The sequence below is a fragment of the Pteropus vampyrus genome, unplaced genomic scaffold (genome assembly GCF_000151845.1).
Source record: "Pteropus vampyrus isolate Shadow unplaced genomic scaffold, Pvam_2.0 Scaffold219, whole genome shotgun sequence".
Classification (NCBI taxonomy): domain Eukaryota; kingdom Metazoa; phylum Chordata; class Mammalia; order Chiroptera; family Pteropodidae; genus Pteropus; species Pteropus vampyrus.
In genome coordinates, this window is record NW_011889000.1 from 123,256 (window position 1) to 140,157 (window position 16,902).

A 16,902-nucleotide genomic window follows, 5' to 3' on the forward strand; every position below is an offset into this window, starting at 1 on the left:
CTGTACTCTCAAAAAAATCCTATGAAGGACATGTACTAGCCTGCAGATATTTAGAAATGTCTTATTTTATTCTCAAAACCTCAAGATTATCAGATTCTATGGCTGAGAAAAGAACATATCTGTAAAAGTATCAAATTTGTAAAATGTTAATTATCATATAAAAGATTTTTAAGGTTTTTAAAATAAATCAGTTTTAACTTGTATACAATCCAGTTTTGCAAACTATAATCTAGACATAATGCATAATGAAATAAATAATTCATCATTAAATAATTCTATGAATAGTTGACGAACATCTGTAGAATACAGGCTCACCAGGGCAAGGACTTTGTTGCCACTATATTTCTAGGGTCTAGTAAGTAGCAGATACTCGATAAGTATTTGAGTAATTATTAAATTAACAAATAAACAGCAAGATGAGTATTATACCATGAGTATTATACCATGAGAAACTTCAATCATACATAAAAAAACGAATTCCTGAAAATTAAATAGAAATACATTTCCCAGAGCAAATGAGGGCAGAATTTGTAATGCATAAAAATGATATACCGAAAGAGAAGCAAATTTGGGTGAGGGAAGATTGATTCAGTGCTGGAAATGTCGAGCACGAGAAGCCTATGAGAGAGTCAAGTGGAAATACACCACCGGCACGTTTGGGCCAGGAACCCAGGAGAGATGTGGGCTGGCCATTGTATTTGAGAATCATCAGTACATAGGAATCTAGGATTGAATTATCAGGTAGAGGAGGAAAAGCCTGCAAAACTCAGCGAGAGAAAGAAGGAAAGTTAGGGGAGTGTGGTGTCACAGAAGCCAAGTTGAGAAGTAATTTCTAGTTCAACGCTAGTAGGTAGGTAGTCAAGTAAGGTGAAAAATAAAAAGCATCTAAAATTAAAGTCAGTTGTGACCTTGGCAAGAACTGTGTCAGTCAATCGGTTGCGGGGGCAAGCCAAACTGGAGTAGACTAAGAAGTGAGGGACATGTGGGTAAGAAAAGGGAGCATGTGAACAAATTTTGACAAAAGAGAACAGGACAACAGCTAGAAGGGAATATGGGATTCTAAGATTGCTTTTCTTGTCATCTGTTGATCAGTCTCTCTTCCATTTGTCCTTCCATTTAAAAAATTTTAAGATAAGGAGACTAGGCATGCTTAAATGGTGACAGAAAGGGTCCAAGAGGAAGAGGCTGAAAATGAGAGAGGTCAGTTAGAGATAGAGATATATAATCTCTACATAAACTGGAAACCAAGGAAGAACCTCAAACTGGAGTTTAAACTAGAAATCAAAGAAGTAGAACAGTAATGGACAAAAAAGAAACTCATTCCAAGAAAGGTGATGGTTTGATATAAGAGAGTTGGGCTGAGACGTGAAACTAAAAAGAAACGCTAGCTAATCAAAACAGAACTTGTTTCATGGTAATATTTCTAAGGTGGAAAGAGTCTAGGCGGAAAAACCTGCTAAGTGGGTACCGGCTAGAATCAGGGGAGCAAAGGACCATTAGATCAAGTTTTAAGGTACTCAGAAAACCTCGGAATTAAACCTGAAGCCTAGCATGACAGTATGTTCCCTACGGCTAAGAGCTGGCAGTCTTGCACATGAAAGGAAGATGAAACTGTAAACCTTAATTAACACATGACAATGTAACTATTAAATGCAGCTAGACTGTATTCAGTGAAAAGAGAATCTATATGTTACTTTTCCACTTCAGATTGATTAACAATATTTCATTTTTGCACCTAAACAACTAGGTGCTCAAAAATTATGGCATCTGATGAGAATGCCCTCCATTCCCAAGGAGCAGCCACTGACATGCCTAGTAAAACACAAGTCTCTCTGGCGAGGAGTGACCTGGCTGACCTAGTCGCATAGCATGTCTGACTAATCCATATTAAAATCCAACAACTCTGATCCCTGTTTGATTTCTGTTTTGGTTTCTAACATTTTTCTGTTCAGCAGGGCCGAAGCCCACCAAATGATCAGACACATATGCCCATAAATACAGGATTTGCTAAATGATTCTTTTCACTGTTGTGTCACCAGGACCTAGCCTAATGTCTAGCGCTCAGAAGGCCCTCGATAAAAACTGATGGACTGAATGAGTGAATATATGAATGGTTCCACAGAGAGAGGAAAAGCGATCTCCAAATCTTTCTATGTGGGAGTCTCTTACACACCAAGGACCCTTTGGCAGTTTGTTGAAGCCAAAAGACCCCTTCTCCAAATAGTGTTTTTTAAATACACAGTATGACATAGGAGACTAATAATTACATCGAAACATACTGAACTCAAAATATAAAAAGAAATTGTGATCTCATCACAAATATGCTTCTGTGGCCTAGGCTGGCTGTAGGAAGATCTGGCCGGGCCAGTTCATGGGCCACCAACTGACAGCATCTGCAGATTTTTTGTTCTCAGTTTCTTAAAGAGGAATCCTGCAAACTCCTGTCAAGGAAGAAGCCACTGTTCTCAAAAGTGGCAGAAAGAGGCCGTGGGAGTTCCACACATGTGATTGTGTATTCTATACCAAATTTTCATTTCACTCACTAGTTTCCATATGGTGTCCTCACCCCCAGCTGGGCCCTCGACCCTGAACTTTTGCAGTCTTCCTCTTGCTCCTGAACCCACAGTCTGCCTAACATTTGCAGTTTTCCATGAGGGTAAGGAAGGCACAGTTGCCTAGGTGAAGGGCGCAGACATGGGATCTGGGGGCTACCTGTTTCTTATACAGACTTCCAACCAATCTTCCTGAGTCCTGTATCACCTGCACCCCTACTGGTGCCCCCAAATCCTGAGACTTTCTTGGGGGTCAGAGGTGTAAATTAGCCTGCTCTGGGGCTTCTCACATTACCGGCTTAGGATTCAGCTATGATCAAAGATGACAATTTAAACTAAAAACCAATGAGGTAGAATGAACTGGACAAAAAAGAAACTCAGTCCAAGCAAGAAGATATTTCAATATAAATGAATATCGGTTACAACTAGTACTTCTGCTGTCCATCTTCCAAAATCTGGTTGCTATTTTCTTCTCTCCCTTTTAAGTATATGACTATTTTACTTCTTTATTTTTAATTGAAGTGGGGTTTAGTGAGGAAACGCCTATAGACATATTTAATCAGACACATTTTATTAAAACTGAGACTAAAATTTTTATGAAGGAGAAAAATATTAAAAATCAAACTGTGAAGTAAATTCCCCCCAAATTCATCTAATCTATATGATTTTTTAATCAAAGATAATATATTGTTATAACTACAGCTTTATGAAGGCCGACATCATTTCCATTTTATTCATCATTGTATTATCCAGTATCTAGTATAATAGAGGTGATTAATAAATTTATTGAACAAGTGAATAGAATGAATACAGAGATGATAAAAAAAATTGGGATTTTTAGTTTTTACAATTTAAGCACTTAGATCTAATTCACCTAGGACTGCTTTGGCAATGTTCCAAAAAGCAAACAATCAGAAACAGATACACCCAATTCGGAACCCAAGAATGATGTGTTTTATAGCCAAGTCCTTTATGAGAAAAATTTTACTATGATTCTGTATTCTATACCAATAATTTCTTGGATAGAAATGAATTGGCATTCATATTTACTTAGCTATCTTGAATAACTAATATAAAAATATAATATTTACAACTGCTACATAATTAGTATTTAATTACAACCAATAGATGTACAATTTTAAATGTCATTAAATGCACTTGTAATATTAAACAAGTTCTAATCAATACTGAAAATGTAAAGTTCTCCATATTTAAAATCTGCACATTAACTATTAAATTTTAGATTATACCAGCAAAAAACCGGCAAGATTATTAAAGAATTAAGTCTAGTAGATTCTTATCAAGTGAATTAAAAGGACCATTACAAAATGACATGTCCTACTTTTTAATTACAATGCAAACTATATGTGCTTTGTTTTCTAATTCTCTATAGGCTGCAACTTAAGCCGTAATTCTCCCAAAGGCCCCAAAGGGTTATTTAAATTTTTCAGTTATAGTTTATAAAGAAAGTTAAACACATAGTTTTATTTTGTTTTAAACTGAGGAATTCTAATATATTTACCAAAGGTTTACTGTTAATTCTAACAAGATGGTTCCATGGTAATTTTAAACTAAAAACCTTTGCAGTCATTCATGCCAAATGTTCCTGTAGGCAAACCTGCACGAAAATCCATAATCCGTATGGTACTATCCCATTAAATGCTTTTTCTATAGCTAATTTTTCATCATTGTTTATATTCCGTTATTACTAACTTTAAATTAAAATTTCATACTCACTTCATCAGCCACAAACTCCTTACTCAGACCAAAATCTGTCAGCACCACATGGCCATTAGAATCAAGTAGAATATTCTCAAGCTTAATGTCACGGTATATAATCCCCAACTGTAAAAACAAATAAATATACATTTAAAAATAATTCCGAAAAATAAATTAGCTCTACCTTAAAAAAAAAAAAAAAAAAAAAAAAAAAAAAGAAAAAAGTCATTCTCTTGCTCAGGATGCTATAATGAGTCTTAGTCATCGGCCATGGCAAATGTAAAGTCTTCCGCCTCAGAGCTCATCTGCTGGGTTCCCCGGACCCCTCCAACCAGGCCATTCTCTATATGAGGGTCCATTCCCGTTGGACCTGCTTCTGTGGGGTCTCCTGTCTCTGTTCTTCTTCAGAGAGTCCATCCTCACTCCAGATGCCCTGCAGGTGCTTTCTCGGCCAGCTCATGTCCATCATTTCCTTAATGGCTTCAGAGGCTTTCCAGACTAACCAGATCCTACAACGATCATTTCTGTTTTTATTCCTACAGTACCTGTACTGACATTGTACTTACCTAAAGTGACTGATATTTTCTAAGTATTTCCTGTTTGTCTTGATATAACCATACCCTGTTTTTTTTTTCCCACTTTTTATATATGTATCTAGTATCTAGCACAGTGTCAAGTGTCAAATAATTAATAGGCTTCTAAACATAAAAGTTGAAGATCATTGGTTAATTTTAGTTGTTCTTTAGTTCTAAATAAGCAAAGTCAGTCAGTTAGATAATATTTACATATCCCTTCATTTTGGTTTGTATGTGAAAGTCTTATAGTAAAACGCTTCAGCCATATAAAATCTACCCGTCAGATAAGAAGGGCTCGGTATATGTGAATTCCACATTTCATGTTATATCAGTGTGAATTAAATGTTTTTAAACTTACAAGCACTGCTTTCCTCAATATTAAGTATATGAAAAAGCAGATTCTTAGTAATCTTTTAAAACTGAAATTACGAATTATACCAAAAACAAACAACGCTAGGAAATTTTCCTCTAAGAACCTCAGTGTTCTACAAGAAAGAAGGAAACATCTACCATTCACTGAACAGACATTTGACTTGACGCCTTACAAGCATCTAACGACCAATATGACTTTTTACTTTTAATATTCTCTTGGGAGAAAACTTTAGGAATAATTCATTTAGTGTCTGCTTTACCTCATCACTTCCAAATAAACTCCCATTTTTTGTCTCTTCCTGGGAAACTCAGTGTTAGCAGCTATATCAAGGTTAATAAAACTCACTTTGTGTGTTATACTTCTTTGTATTTATCTTTTTAGGGTAGTAAGATTAAGAGAAACTTAGCTGAGTTCTGATTTGCTATACTGCTTTCACTTTGTATTACATTTACATCCACTATTCATGTCCTCTACTTCCGTGTTTCTGATTACCTGTTTTAATAATAATAAATGCTCATGGATTTCCCTTTAATAAACAAAATTAACAGAAGTAAAGCTTTCAAACAAATTAAAAACTACTTTCTCATAGGAGCTTTGTATTTTGTTAGATTTTATTCTGGAATTTATGGTGACTTCCACCACGTTTTAACATTTAAAAAAATTATATCTAATACTCCTAAGCAAAAATGCAAAGACCTTTTCAGCCTATTCCTGGGTTTGATCTGGGTCATGTATAAAGATGTCCTAACTACTTTATGTCCCACAAAATCATCATGAGCGGAGGAAAACAGATGTCCGTTTCCATCACTTGGTTCAGCTCCCGCAGCACTGCAGCCCTGCCGCCCCGAGTCTATCCTCCCTCCCTCCACCTCCAGTTCTTACACATTTTTCATTCACTCCCCTGACGATTTCTATTCTGAACCCCAGCTCCCTCCCCTGCCCAGTCTCGTTTCTGTTCTGGGACAGATCTACTTTCTTGAGACCTTCCTTCTTACATCTCCTCATCATTTTTTCTCACTGCCTCTCCTATCCATTGCCTCCATCTCGCAATTCCAATCTCCCTGCCCCTTTAAAAATTTCATCCTTCTTCCCGCCTTTTTTCCTTTATTTCTCTCCATTCTTTTCCATGACCCATAATCAGCACTTTAATCTCTGTTTATCTGTAATCTAGTGTAGGATCTGAAAGCATAACAAAGAAGAACAGTGGCTTTATGACATATCTGTACCGCCCTAATCTAATGACTCGAGCCAAGCTGATCTCCTTATGGTCTCACATACCTCTGGTAAAAATTACTCTAGTACTTTCTATTTCTGAGACGCAGGTCTCTCCTACATAACGACTGTGTGCTTCTACAATAATGCTTCCTCATTAATTAAAAATAAAAAAGTTTTTAAAGTCAGAGTTTCTTGGATCGAGATTAATAGTATCTGAAACAATATATTTTTAAATGTTTAAACTTTTTATAGAGTTGGAACAGCATCACTTAAAGTTTTTAGTAACTGAGTTCATGCTACATGGAGGCGATGGAAGGAGGAAGGAGGGGAGGGAAGTAGGAGAGGGTCTCCCAGACAAAACAAACGGAAAAGAAAGCCCGAGTCGGACGGCGGGAGAGCTGGGCACCACAGATAGGTGTTTCTTTCAAATAATCCAGTCTCCAACCAAACCGGGAAATATACCCCGAAGATGTACAGGGAGAGTCTCCAGTGGAGTAAGTCACAATTAAGGAAATACATATTATGACTTGTGGTTTCATCTTAAAGGTTATTTTAAGAATGAAAAATTTTATCCTGATGATATTTTGCAATAAGTATTAGGATGTTTCATGAACAAACCCAAACAACTGCTCAGGGTCTACCTTTTAAATCTGCATCATGGGAACTTACAAGAGGAAAATAGATTTTAAAAGGAACTATGAAATTGAGAAACTTGAATAACGGTCTACAGCTGTGCTTTCGCAATCTCCACAAAGGCAATGACAGGTAAAAACATTAGCTTTTTTAGCTCCATCATTATTTCAGTTAATAAATTTTTCGGAAAAAAAAAAAAAAAGGAAATCCCAAAAGTTAACATCTTACCTTGTGGAGATGTTCAAGGGCGAGCACAATCTCTCCGACATAGATCTGCACCTCGTGCTCTGTGAAACGCTCTCTTTGAGAAAGATGAGTAAAAAGTTCTCCACCATTTATATAATCTAAAAATGAAATACATTTTTCTTTCTTTGACTTGTATTCATAAATCAAAGGAAATATTTCCTTTTAATCACTTTGGATTAACCATATGGTGCTGATTTTAATATGCAATTTTTGTATAATTCTTATAGTATATAGTATTTAGTATCATATGGAATATTACTAAATTCAATTTTTGTACAATTCTTATAGTATATAGTATATAGTATTTAGTATCGATGGAATATTACTAAATTCACACAGTAATAGTTTCATACGATGACTACCCTACACTACAATCAAATGAATCTGCACAGAGTATTGCCATTAAAACTATTAATGATATCTGCATATATTTAAGTACAGTGTCCCAAATACAGCAAATCAGAAACCTCTGCCATCGCCATACAATACTTGCTGTGGGCTTCCAAAACATCAGCCTCTAAAATAACTAAAATAAAAAATGAACGACAACAGAAAAACAAACAAAAATCCCAGCCTTATCCTTTAAATAGGTGCCAGTCACTATTCTGAAACAGATTCCCTATTTTCCAGAATTTTCTATGCACCCTTCCAAAAAAATATAGATTAGGCAACTGGTCACCCTCGTGTTGCTCCTCGGAGTTCAAAAGTAAAAAGTAGCACAACGTGACATCCAAACACCTAAACTAAGAGGCTCCCGTTTCCCTTTCCATTTGCCCTATTTATCCCGAGGGATAATGAAATGAGACAAAAAGTCTACAGTGAAAAATAAGTGAAATAACTGAATAGTAATAATAAAAACCACAACACGATTATGTTCATAATTGGTTCTTAATGTATTTATTGTGAAACTGATCGGTTTCATCAGAAACTAATCATTGCTACCTTAACATACATTTGTTTGTGAGAAACGTGTACCTAGAAAAGCCACAAATATAAAGCTTTTCTCCTAAAAAAAATGGAAAAACATGCATCTCAAGTATATTTATTTGTTGAGTTTATCATAATTTGATAAAATAAAGCAAAATCTTAATGAACTCGCAAATGTTTGTTTTATCTTGGCTATTTAACTTTAAATTCCAAAAGCAGATGCAGCAGAAAGAACTCTAATAGCTGGTTGTTTCACAATGTATTTTACAAAGCGCATTCCAGCAAAAAAAGTCTGCCCTTCTAAGGCTTCTATATTTGCCAAGGAGTTTTAATTATATCTTAACACAAAGCTAATTATTAAAAAGGTGTAAAGGAACACAGCATTCCTGCAAACTAACAGATAACTTTTTCTACCTTTAAGGAGCTATTTACTTACATCTAATACTGATATTTATGCATAAATGGTTTCCATAGTCATGACACAAAAATAGACACTCATCGGTCAGCTGACCAACTGACGAACTCCTATACATCCTTGAATGTCCTACTTAATTAGCTCATCTTCAATAACCACTCCAGTACAGTTGATCACTTCTTGTTTATCATTGTACTTACTAGCACTCAATAGATGCTATTACATTATTAAACACAAATTCTTTACATTGGAATATTAGAGTCTTTGAAAAAATTACCCTGAAACGCAAAGGCAAGGTCTTTGAGGCAACGGGTCATAGTCCAAACGACTGGGCTTTGTGATCGGTAGACCTGGCCTAGACCGGAGTGCCACTGTGTCCTGCCTAGAGCAAATTCTCTCCCAGCTTCAGTTCTTTATACAGTGGGAAGAATAGCTACTATAAACTATTATAATTGTTATTCTTCCTGCAGCCTTCCCCATCTCAGGTTAATACCAACTCCATTTCTCTAGTTGCTCGGGTACACTTTAATCCTTTTAATAAATTTCACTTCATTTTTTGAGTTAGTTTCTCAGTGGTTGCTCTACAACTTACCATATATACATTAACTCATCAGAAACAGCTTCAGATTTATACCAATTCCAGTGATATACAAAACATTACCCCTATATAGCTCTATTCTCTCTTCCCTGCTTTTATGCTACTACTGTTAATACACAGTACAACAATATATGTTACAAACTCGACAATGTATTATAACTATTATTTTATATTATGTCTGGAAGAAGCTGAGAGGAGAGCAAGTATATATTTATAGTTTGCCATATCAACCTTCCTATTTACCATTTTTTGGTTTTCATTTTTTCTGCTGGATTCAAGCAATGAGCTAATTCCACACCCGGCCCCACCCCAGGCTTGTTTTTGCTGTTATTTCTTCATTCTCCATTTCATAACTTGGCTTGACTATTCTAGTAAGGCCTGTTTTATCTGCAGCACGAGCCTTCGATGTCGCATTCCCACGATGGCTCTAGCGGGGCTCTCTGACTCTTTCCCAGACCTCTTAAGCTGTCTGCCTCTGCTGATATTACACCCAGCTGGTGGGCTCCACTAACTGCTAGCTGATCGTGCTATTATTTTTGATCATGCCCTGGTGCATAAATTACTCCACAGTCTGATCCAATAAATTCGGGCTCCTTCAAGGCTAGTTTTTGAGGCCAGTGTGTGAGGCTTGTTCTAATCTCAGAAGGGTTCTTCACAGTTGACTATTTTTCTGGTACTCTGGCAAACCAGCTATCCATTCGAATTCATATTTGGGTACAGAGCAAAGTGAAGGTTGAGAGTCACTTTTTTCCATACAGATATCCAGTTGTCCCAGCACTGACTTCTTTCCCCATGAAGCTGCTCTGTCGCATTTGTCAAAAATCAAACGACCACATAAGTGTGAGTCTATTTCTGGAGCCCCTATTCTACTCCACTGACCGATATGTCTCATACTATCTTGATTACTGTGCCTTTATAGTAAGTATGAAATCAGATCATTTAAGCCTTCTTTGAGACTAGGCGGGCCACTCTAGCTCTTTCATTTTTACATAGGAATTTTAGAGCTGGCTTACAAAAATTCATGGTTGGATTTTAATTTGGACAGTTTTGCATCTATAGTTCAATTTAGGGAGAACTGACATGTTAACAATATTGAGTTTTCCAACCCATGAATATGGTATACCTCTCTATTAATCAAGTTTTAATTTCTCTCAGCAACGTATTTTACAGAGTAAAATTTCTAAGTATTTTATGTTAAAACAAATCATACTGTAAAGAATATTTTTAAATGTCATTTTCTAGTTGTTTGATGCTAGTAGACAGAAATATATCTTTTTCATTTTTATTTTGAAACAATTACAAATTTACAGAAAATAAGTATAATACATAAAACTTTTTTCATGAACCATCTAAGTTGCCAACTTGATATCCCATCACTCATGTATACTTTCATTAGTATTTCATACCACAACATAATCATTTAAAAATCAAGAAATTAACATGAATGTATTATTATCATCTAGTCCTCAACCCTAAATTCAACCCTAGCTGTCCACAAAATGTCTTTTATAGCACAAAGTTCCAGCTCTGAATCAAATGTTAACTTTAGTTCATACATTTACTTTCTTCAATTTGTAATAATAATTCCTCGGTCTTTCCTGACTTCCACAACCTTGACACTTTGAAGAGTACAGGCCTGGTATTTTGTGGACGGTCCCACGATTTGACTTCGTCCGACGTTCCTCCATGATCACACGCAGGTGTGCGTCACTGGGAGGAAAATCGTGGAAGCGACACTAAGTTCTTGGTGCAGCCTCTCAGGTGGAGCGCGATTTCAGTTCATCCTAATGCTGACTTTCGCTTTGATCATTAGCGTTAGGTAGGTTTCCTTGGCTTCGCCACCATAAAGTTACCTATTTCGCCTTTATAATTAGTAATCTTTGAGAGGTATTTTTTTAACTATGGACTACCCCAACCCAAATCACACACTCAATTTATTTACATCTGAATGGACTCACAGTTTCCCATTTTACTTAATGGGTTAAAATTTACTACTAGTATTTATTTTTGATTCTTACTCCTATGGTATGGCTCTTCTAGAATTTTGGTGAAAATCTGGTGGTGTCTACCCAGTCTCTGTACCTTGAGAGGAACTCAACTCCAAACTCTGTCTCCCCTGTGGTGGCGGCTGCTGAAACCTTTGCTTGGCTCTTCCAGGTACCAGTACTCAGGCCTCGCCCCAGGCACTCGCTGTGAGAAGCCGGTCGATGTATATGGATTTCTGAACTACTTCACCTCTGTTTCTCTTCGTTCCAGAACCCGCTTCCCCCAGAATTTGCAGCTACTCTGTTAGCAACTCTACCTTCTGACTCCTCAGCCTTGTAAGACTCACTTCTAGACTACATTTCGACCTCTTATTCTGCATAGCCTTGGAAAGAAGTACTTTCAGTAGTCAAGAACACAGGTCTTTCATGTCAGAAAGTATAAATATCCTAGCTATACCATCTATTGGTTGTATGACTTTGAGCAAGTCGCCTAATCTCTTTGAATCGAAAACCATATTTACAAAGAACAATATGTTTTCATGGGGTTTGTTCTTTCATTGAACAAAACAGACAGTAATCTCCATCCTAGTACAGCGTATATTCCAGCTGGAGGAGAAAAACATAAATAAATGAGATACTGTTGGCTGTTGGAAGATGATGATTACTATGGAAAAAATAGCACAGATAAAGGCAGACAGGGAGTGCCAGGGTGGAGGTGAGGGTGGTATTTTAATAAGGGTGATCAGTACACCGAGGTGACTTTTGAGCAAAGACTTTAAGGTGAGGACATGAGCTGAGCAGGTATCTGGGGGAGACTGTCCTGGGAGAAGTAATGACGAGCTCAAAGACCTTGAGGTGGGAGAGGGCCTGGTATATTCGAGGATCAGGAAGGAGGCCAGTGTGGTTACAACAGAGCGAATGAGGGAAAAGCAGTAGGAAAGCCAAGGTCACAGAAGTGGTGAGCACTGGGGCAGCCTGTGTAGGTCCTGCAGACCATTTCTGGGGCTGCTCTATCTGCCAGGTACAACATATTACGATCCGAGTGAACGGTGTGGCCCCTGGAGGTGGGCAGCGCAGTTTTGGGCCATTATAAGGATTTCATCTCTGAATGAAATGGGAAACCTTGGAAGGATTCTGAGTAGAACAGTGCTATGACAGGACCTGTCATAGGATCAATGACTGTCTGCTGTGTGCACAGCAGCAAGGGTGGACATAAGGAGAGCACTGGAAATAAACAAGGTGAGAAATGATGGTGGTGACCAGAAGGAACGTGACAGCAGTGGTGGTGGTACGGCGGACCCAGCCTTACCTGAGCGCCAGAAAAGGTGCAGCTGCTGTTACCTGTGATGGGGAGGCTGCAGGAAGAACAGGTTCGGAAGGGACAACCCAGAGCTCACTTTTGGATATGAGGAATACACAGCATCTGACAAAAAGCTCAATAAGTGGTGGTCATCACCACCTTCTAAGGCTGTTAAGAGGTTCAAGGGAGCCCTACCAGAGCCTTTTCTGAGGAACAGGAAGACAGATTTCTTATGGCCAGTTTTAGCGCATTAAGAAGGTCCCACGAACCATTCTGAAAGTGCTTCATGTAAACTCCTTGAAATTATGTGCAACTTTGTCCAATATATTAAGCGTATGTGCATTCTTCTGAGAGGAGAAGGTCCACAGCTTTTGTCAGATTTCCTCATGGAGTTGTAAGCCAAAAAAAGTTCAAGGAACATCACCCTAAAGAAGGCATTATAAATTTGAATGAAAAGGTTCCTATCAAGTTTATTTACGAACCAACCAGTGAGTGCTGACTGCCAGAACATGGGAAATTTGTGAGTAGCATCGTACGGCTGGCCAGCACCATAAACTTTTCAACACAGTGTGTGCACATGTGTGCGTGTGCACACACATACACACACGCACGCACATCCAGCACCAGCTTCTCTTGAGCACTTAGCTCACTGTCTCCTGACTTCTATTATTGCCTGGCATAGCTGTCTTGGAGCTTATCTGCATTTAGAATTGGACTCGTGAGGTTCAGAGCTTTAAAAAGTGAAATGGAGCAAGGGGTTCCTCATTTTCAACAAGCTCTCTGAGTTCTGAGGACGTGCTGGAACTGCATTTCTGGTGTCTTTACACCTCCGTGTTTATCTAGAAATCCAGTAACTCTGTAAGGGTGGGGCTTGCCCTTGAAACTAAAAACGACCTAGCCAGGCAGTGAAACAACGAATAAAATTTAGAAAAGACTAGAGGGGTATTATTCCATTGAAGTCGAACATTTTTATTCTCTCAGAAGAGAACATCAGAACCAGGAATGAACGCAGACCCTGGGACAGAGCTAGTAGTGGCTCGATGCGGTCAGGGATGTCATGAAAACCCAGAGCCCTGCTGACAGCTGAGAGTTAGGTTAACTCAAGGAATTCTTCCCCGCGCCCCTTTCCATTAGGCATAAATTACATAAAAGACTTCTTAAAACCCTCAGACCGAATAAAGCACCTGAGTGGAAACTGCCTACTGCTAGAATTACTGAAGGTCCACTCTGCCTGATGGGGTCTTGATCCGTGCCATCTGTCTGATTAATGTTCCTGTCAAAATCAGGAACCCTGAATAACGTTCCTGTCAAAATCAGGGATCCATCAGATTTCTAGAAATTACATTTCTCAAGTCTTTGCCTATTTCTTCCATAATAAATTACAAATGTGAGCTTTTTGTTTTGTTTTTAAAGCCAATGCTGTTTTTATTCTCTTTATGATAGGGAAACTGTCAGAAACAGCATGAGAATTTCAGTTTTAATTGATATTTCTAAGGCTTTCGCCTCTGTGGACATCATAATGAAAAGGAACTTAGTGCTGACTCACGACTCAGTCCTGGCCACTGCTGTTTGTACCGAAGCGGCATCTTAATAACCATTCAATCAGGGGAAGTGGGGAAGGACCCCTGACAGGTAAGAAGTGATGTGAAACAGGGCTTTGGCTGCCCTTCATTGCATTCTGCATCTTAACACAGCTCAGTGCGCTTCAGACTAGGCAAAGAAGTAATAACTAGAGATACTGTGCACTTTCTATGGGCCTGTCCTCTTTAGATATGGCTATGAATCTGATCACCATAAACAATGTCTGAGGTAGGTACTATTATAACAGCATTATCCCCACAGAAAACAGGATAACCTCTAGAGAACAGTGAAACTCAGAGAGGTTAAATAAATTATCCAGAGCTGCATACCATGTTAGGGAGAGAATAAGCAGTATGAACACAGGCAGTCCGACTGCAAAGACAGTGATTTCTGAGGCTGCATTAGAACTGCCCCGTTCCCCTCTCCATACGGTTTACTGTTACTAGGAGCAGCCTCATCAGGTGGCTGGTCTTGCTATTACTGTCAGAAAAACTGCCTTAAGATCAACTTTTCTGTCCTTCAAATATTTAAATGTTCTTCAAATATTGTCCTTCAAATATTCAATTATTCTATACATTTGGTCATATAATTTCACTGTCTCACACGCTTTTCACAATTAAGTTTTGGAGGTTTCATCAGAATGTCACAGTACTCAAAAGACAACATTCTTGGGGAGTTATACTGAAGTATTATTTCATGGCCACAGTAAACAATGTTTCAATCTCTTTTTGAGAATGCGCCAAGCTAAAATTATCACTGACATATTTATGGCACAGAATTTAAGAGTCAATTTATGTCTTATAGGAGAGGACCCAGGGCTATTCTTTCAAAAAAAGTCTTGGCCTTGTCTACAGGCTCCTAAATTTTGCCTAAGAGGTTTTCACCTTAAACTACCTCCCTGTTAAAGTGTAAATATCTGAATTGGGCAACATACAAGAGCTACATTCTAAATTCTTGCCAGAGATTAGAAGTTCAAATTGTTTGCAGTCCAAATCTCATGTCAAATGTCCAGTTGTATGAAAAAATACATACAGAGGACAATTTATGTAATCTCTACATCTTTCTGAATATGCTGTAATGGCTTTGGACAAAGTCAGAGCAGGACAGAGCTACAAACTTGGGTAACACTGTTTTAGAAAAATTATATTCTGATCTTGCACCACAGGCTTACATTATAAGGGACAGTGGCATCAAACATGGCATTGGTCCGACAGGGCTGATGAAAATCATTCATTTTATCTGGGCCCTGTTAAAGAAATTTTTCCTAGGTCACAATGCCTTGCCCCTGTGATTTATTTATTTTTTAAAATTTATCTTGATATAATTTCAAACTTACAAAAAATATTTACAAAACCAATTGTTAATATTTTGCTTCATTTGCTTTAGTATTCTCTGTTTTTACATATGGGTGTGTTTCTCCTGAGCCGGCTGAGAATAAGCTGGGGACATCATATTCCTATTCTTCGAGCCTTCAGTGTGCCTCTCCTAAGAAAAAGGACATTCTTTCGTATAATCAGAGCACAACTGTCAATGTCAGAAACTGTAACTATGATAAAAATACTACTATCTAATTGACGTTCCCTATTCAAATTTTGTCATTTGCCCCCAATTAGCGCTCTTTGTAGCTACTTTTGTCCAGTCCAGGATCTAGTTTATAATCACACAACACACTGGCCTATTAGAGCTCTTCAGCCTGGAACGCTCAGCCTTTCTTTCTGACTTTGACATCTTTGAAGAAGCTAGGCCAGTTAATTTGAAGACCATCCTTCAATTTGGGTTGTATCTAATGTTTCCTCATGATTAGATGCAGGTTACGTATTCTTTGAAGGAATAGCAATGAAATGATGCTACCTGTCTTAGGACGTATCAGGAAGCATGTTATTGACGTGCGGTCGCTAAGTAGTATTTGCCAGGTTTCTCCACGATAACGTTACTATGTCCCCCTTGAAATTAACTGGTAAAGTGTGGGGAGATGAATCGAGGTTATGTAAAAATATCCTGTTCCTCATGGAACTAGCACCCATCATTCTAGAATCCAATGACGGTTTTCTGACTCCGCCATTCCTTCTCTGCGTTGGCTGGCATTCTCCCATGACGAAGAGCTTCACCCCATTTATTGCACTTTCTTTCTGTCACAAGATGGTCCAGTTTCACCTTGAACTTTTCTAAGCTTCATTTAAATACAGCCACCACTTATAGATCACTATCTGCCAGGGGTAGTACTGAACACTTTACATGTGTCAGATCTTATGACAGAGACCGTAACCAAGACAGGAGTTGGAGGGCCTGTGGGAGGAGCTCTCACACCCTATGTCGATTTTGAAAGCCATACAGAAGGAACTGTATGGTTACGACAGAGCTCAATGGTTATAACAGCCCTTCTTCTTCCCCCGGAAAAAAATGTCCTTCTTCTTGCTCTCTCTACTTGCACTTGGCTTGCCATGGCTGTATGTATCGCACTGCAATCCTTTCTTTTCCTCCAGTAAATCCTTTCTGCTGAAGGAATGCCTAGACTTTTTGTTCATCGTTGAGCCATGCATCATCCCATTTAAGCCAAATGACTCCAGGCAGATGGGAAAGCAAAGTCAGAGAGATGAAGTGACTTGTCTACTAGGAAATACTGAAATTCAGAGCTGAACTCAAGTTAGTATTTAAGTACAGAGCAGGGAAAGAAAAACACAAGTTCACAGAAGAGTGAGTGGATTATTTAGATTCATTGGAGCACAGGTCTGAGAGCACAAGAGAAAAAGACAGACTAAGGCTGGGGTCAGACTGTTTCAAAA

The 16,902-nt window shown here is 38.1% G+C and overlaps 1 protein-coding gene across 2 annotated transcripts in view; it reads right to left on the reverse strand.

Moving 5' to 3' along the window:
• The window catches only part of RPS6KA5 (ribosomal protein S6 kinase A5), a 154,025-nt gene that overhangs the window by 57,722 nt on the left and 79,401 nt on the right, over positions 1 to 16,902 (reverse strand). For both annotated transcript variants that reach the window (XM_011373178.2, XM_023538354.1), the window contains 2 exons: positions 7,296 to 7,411; positions 4,290 to 4,397 (listed from right to left, as the gene is read on the reverse strand). In XM_011373178.2, coding sequence (XP_011371480.2) covers positions 4,290 to 4,397; positions 7,296 to 7,411 — 224 coding nt within the window. The remainder of the gene's footprint in view (positions 1 to 4,289; positions 4,398 to 7,295; positions 7,412 to 16,902) is intronic.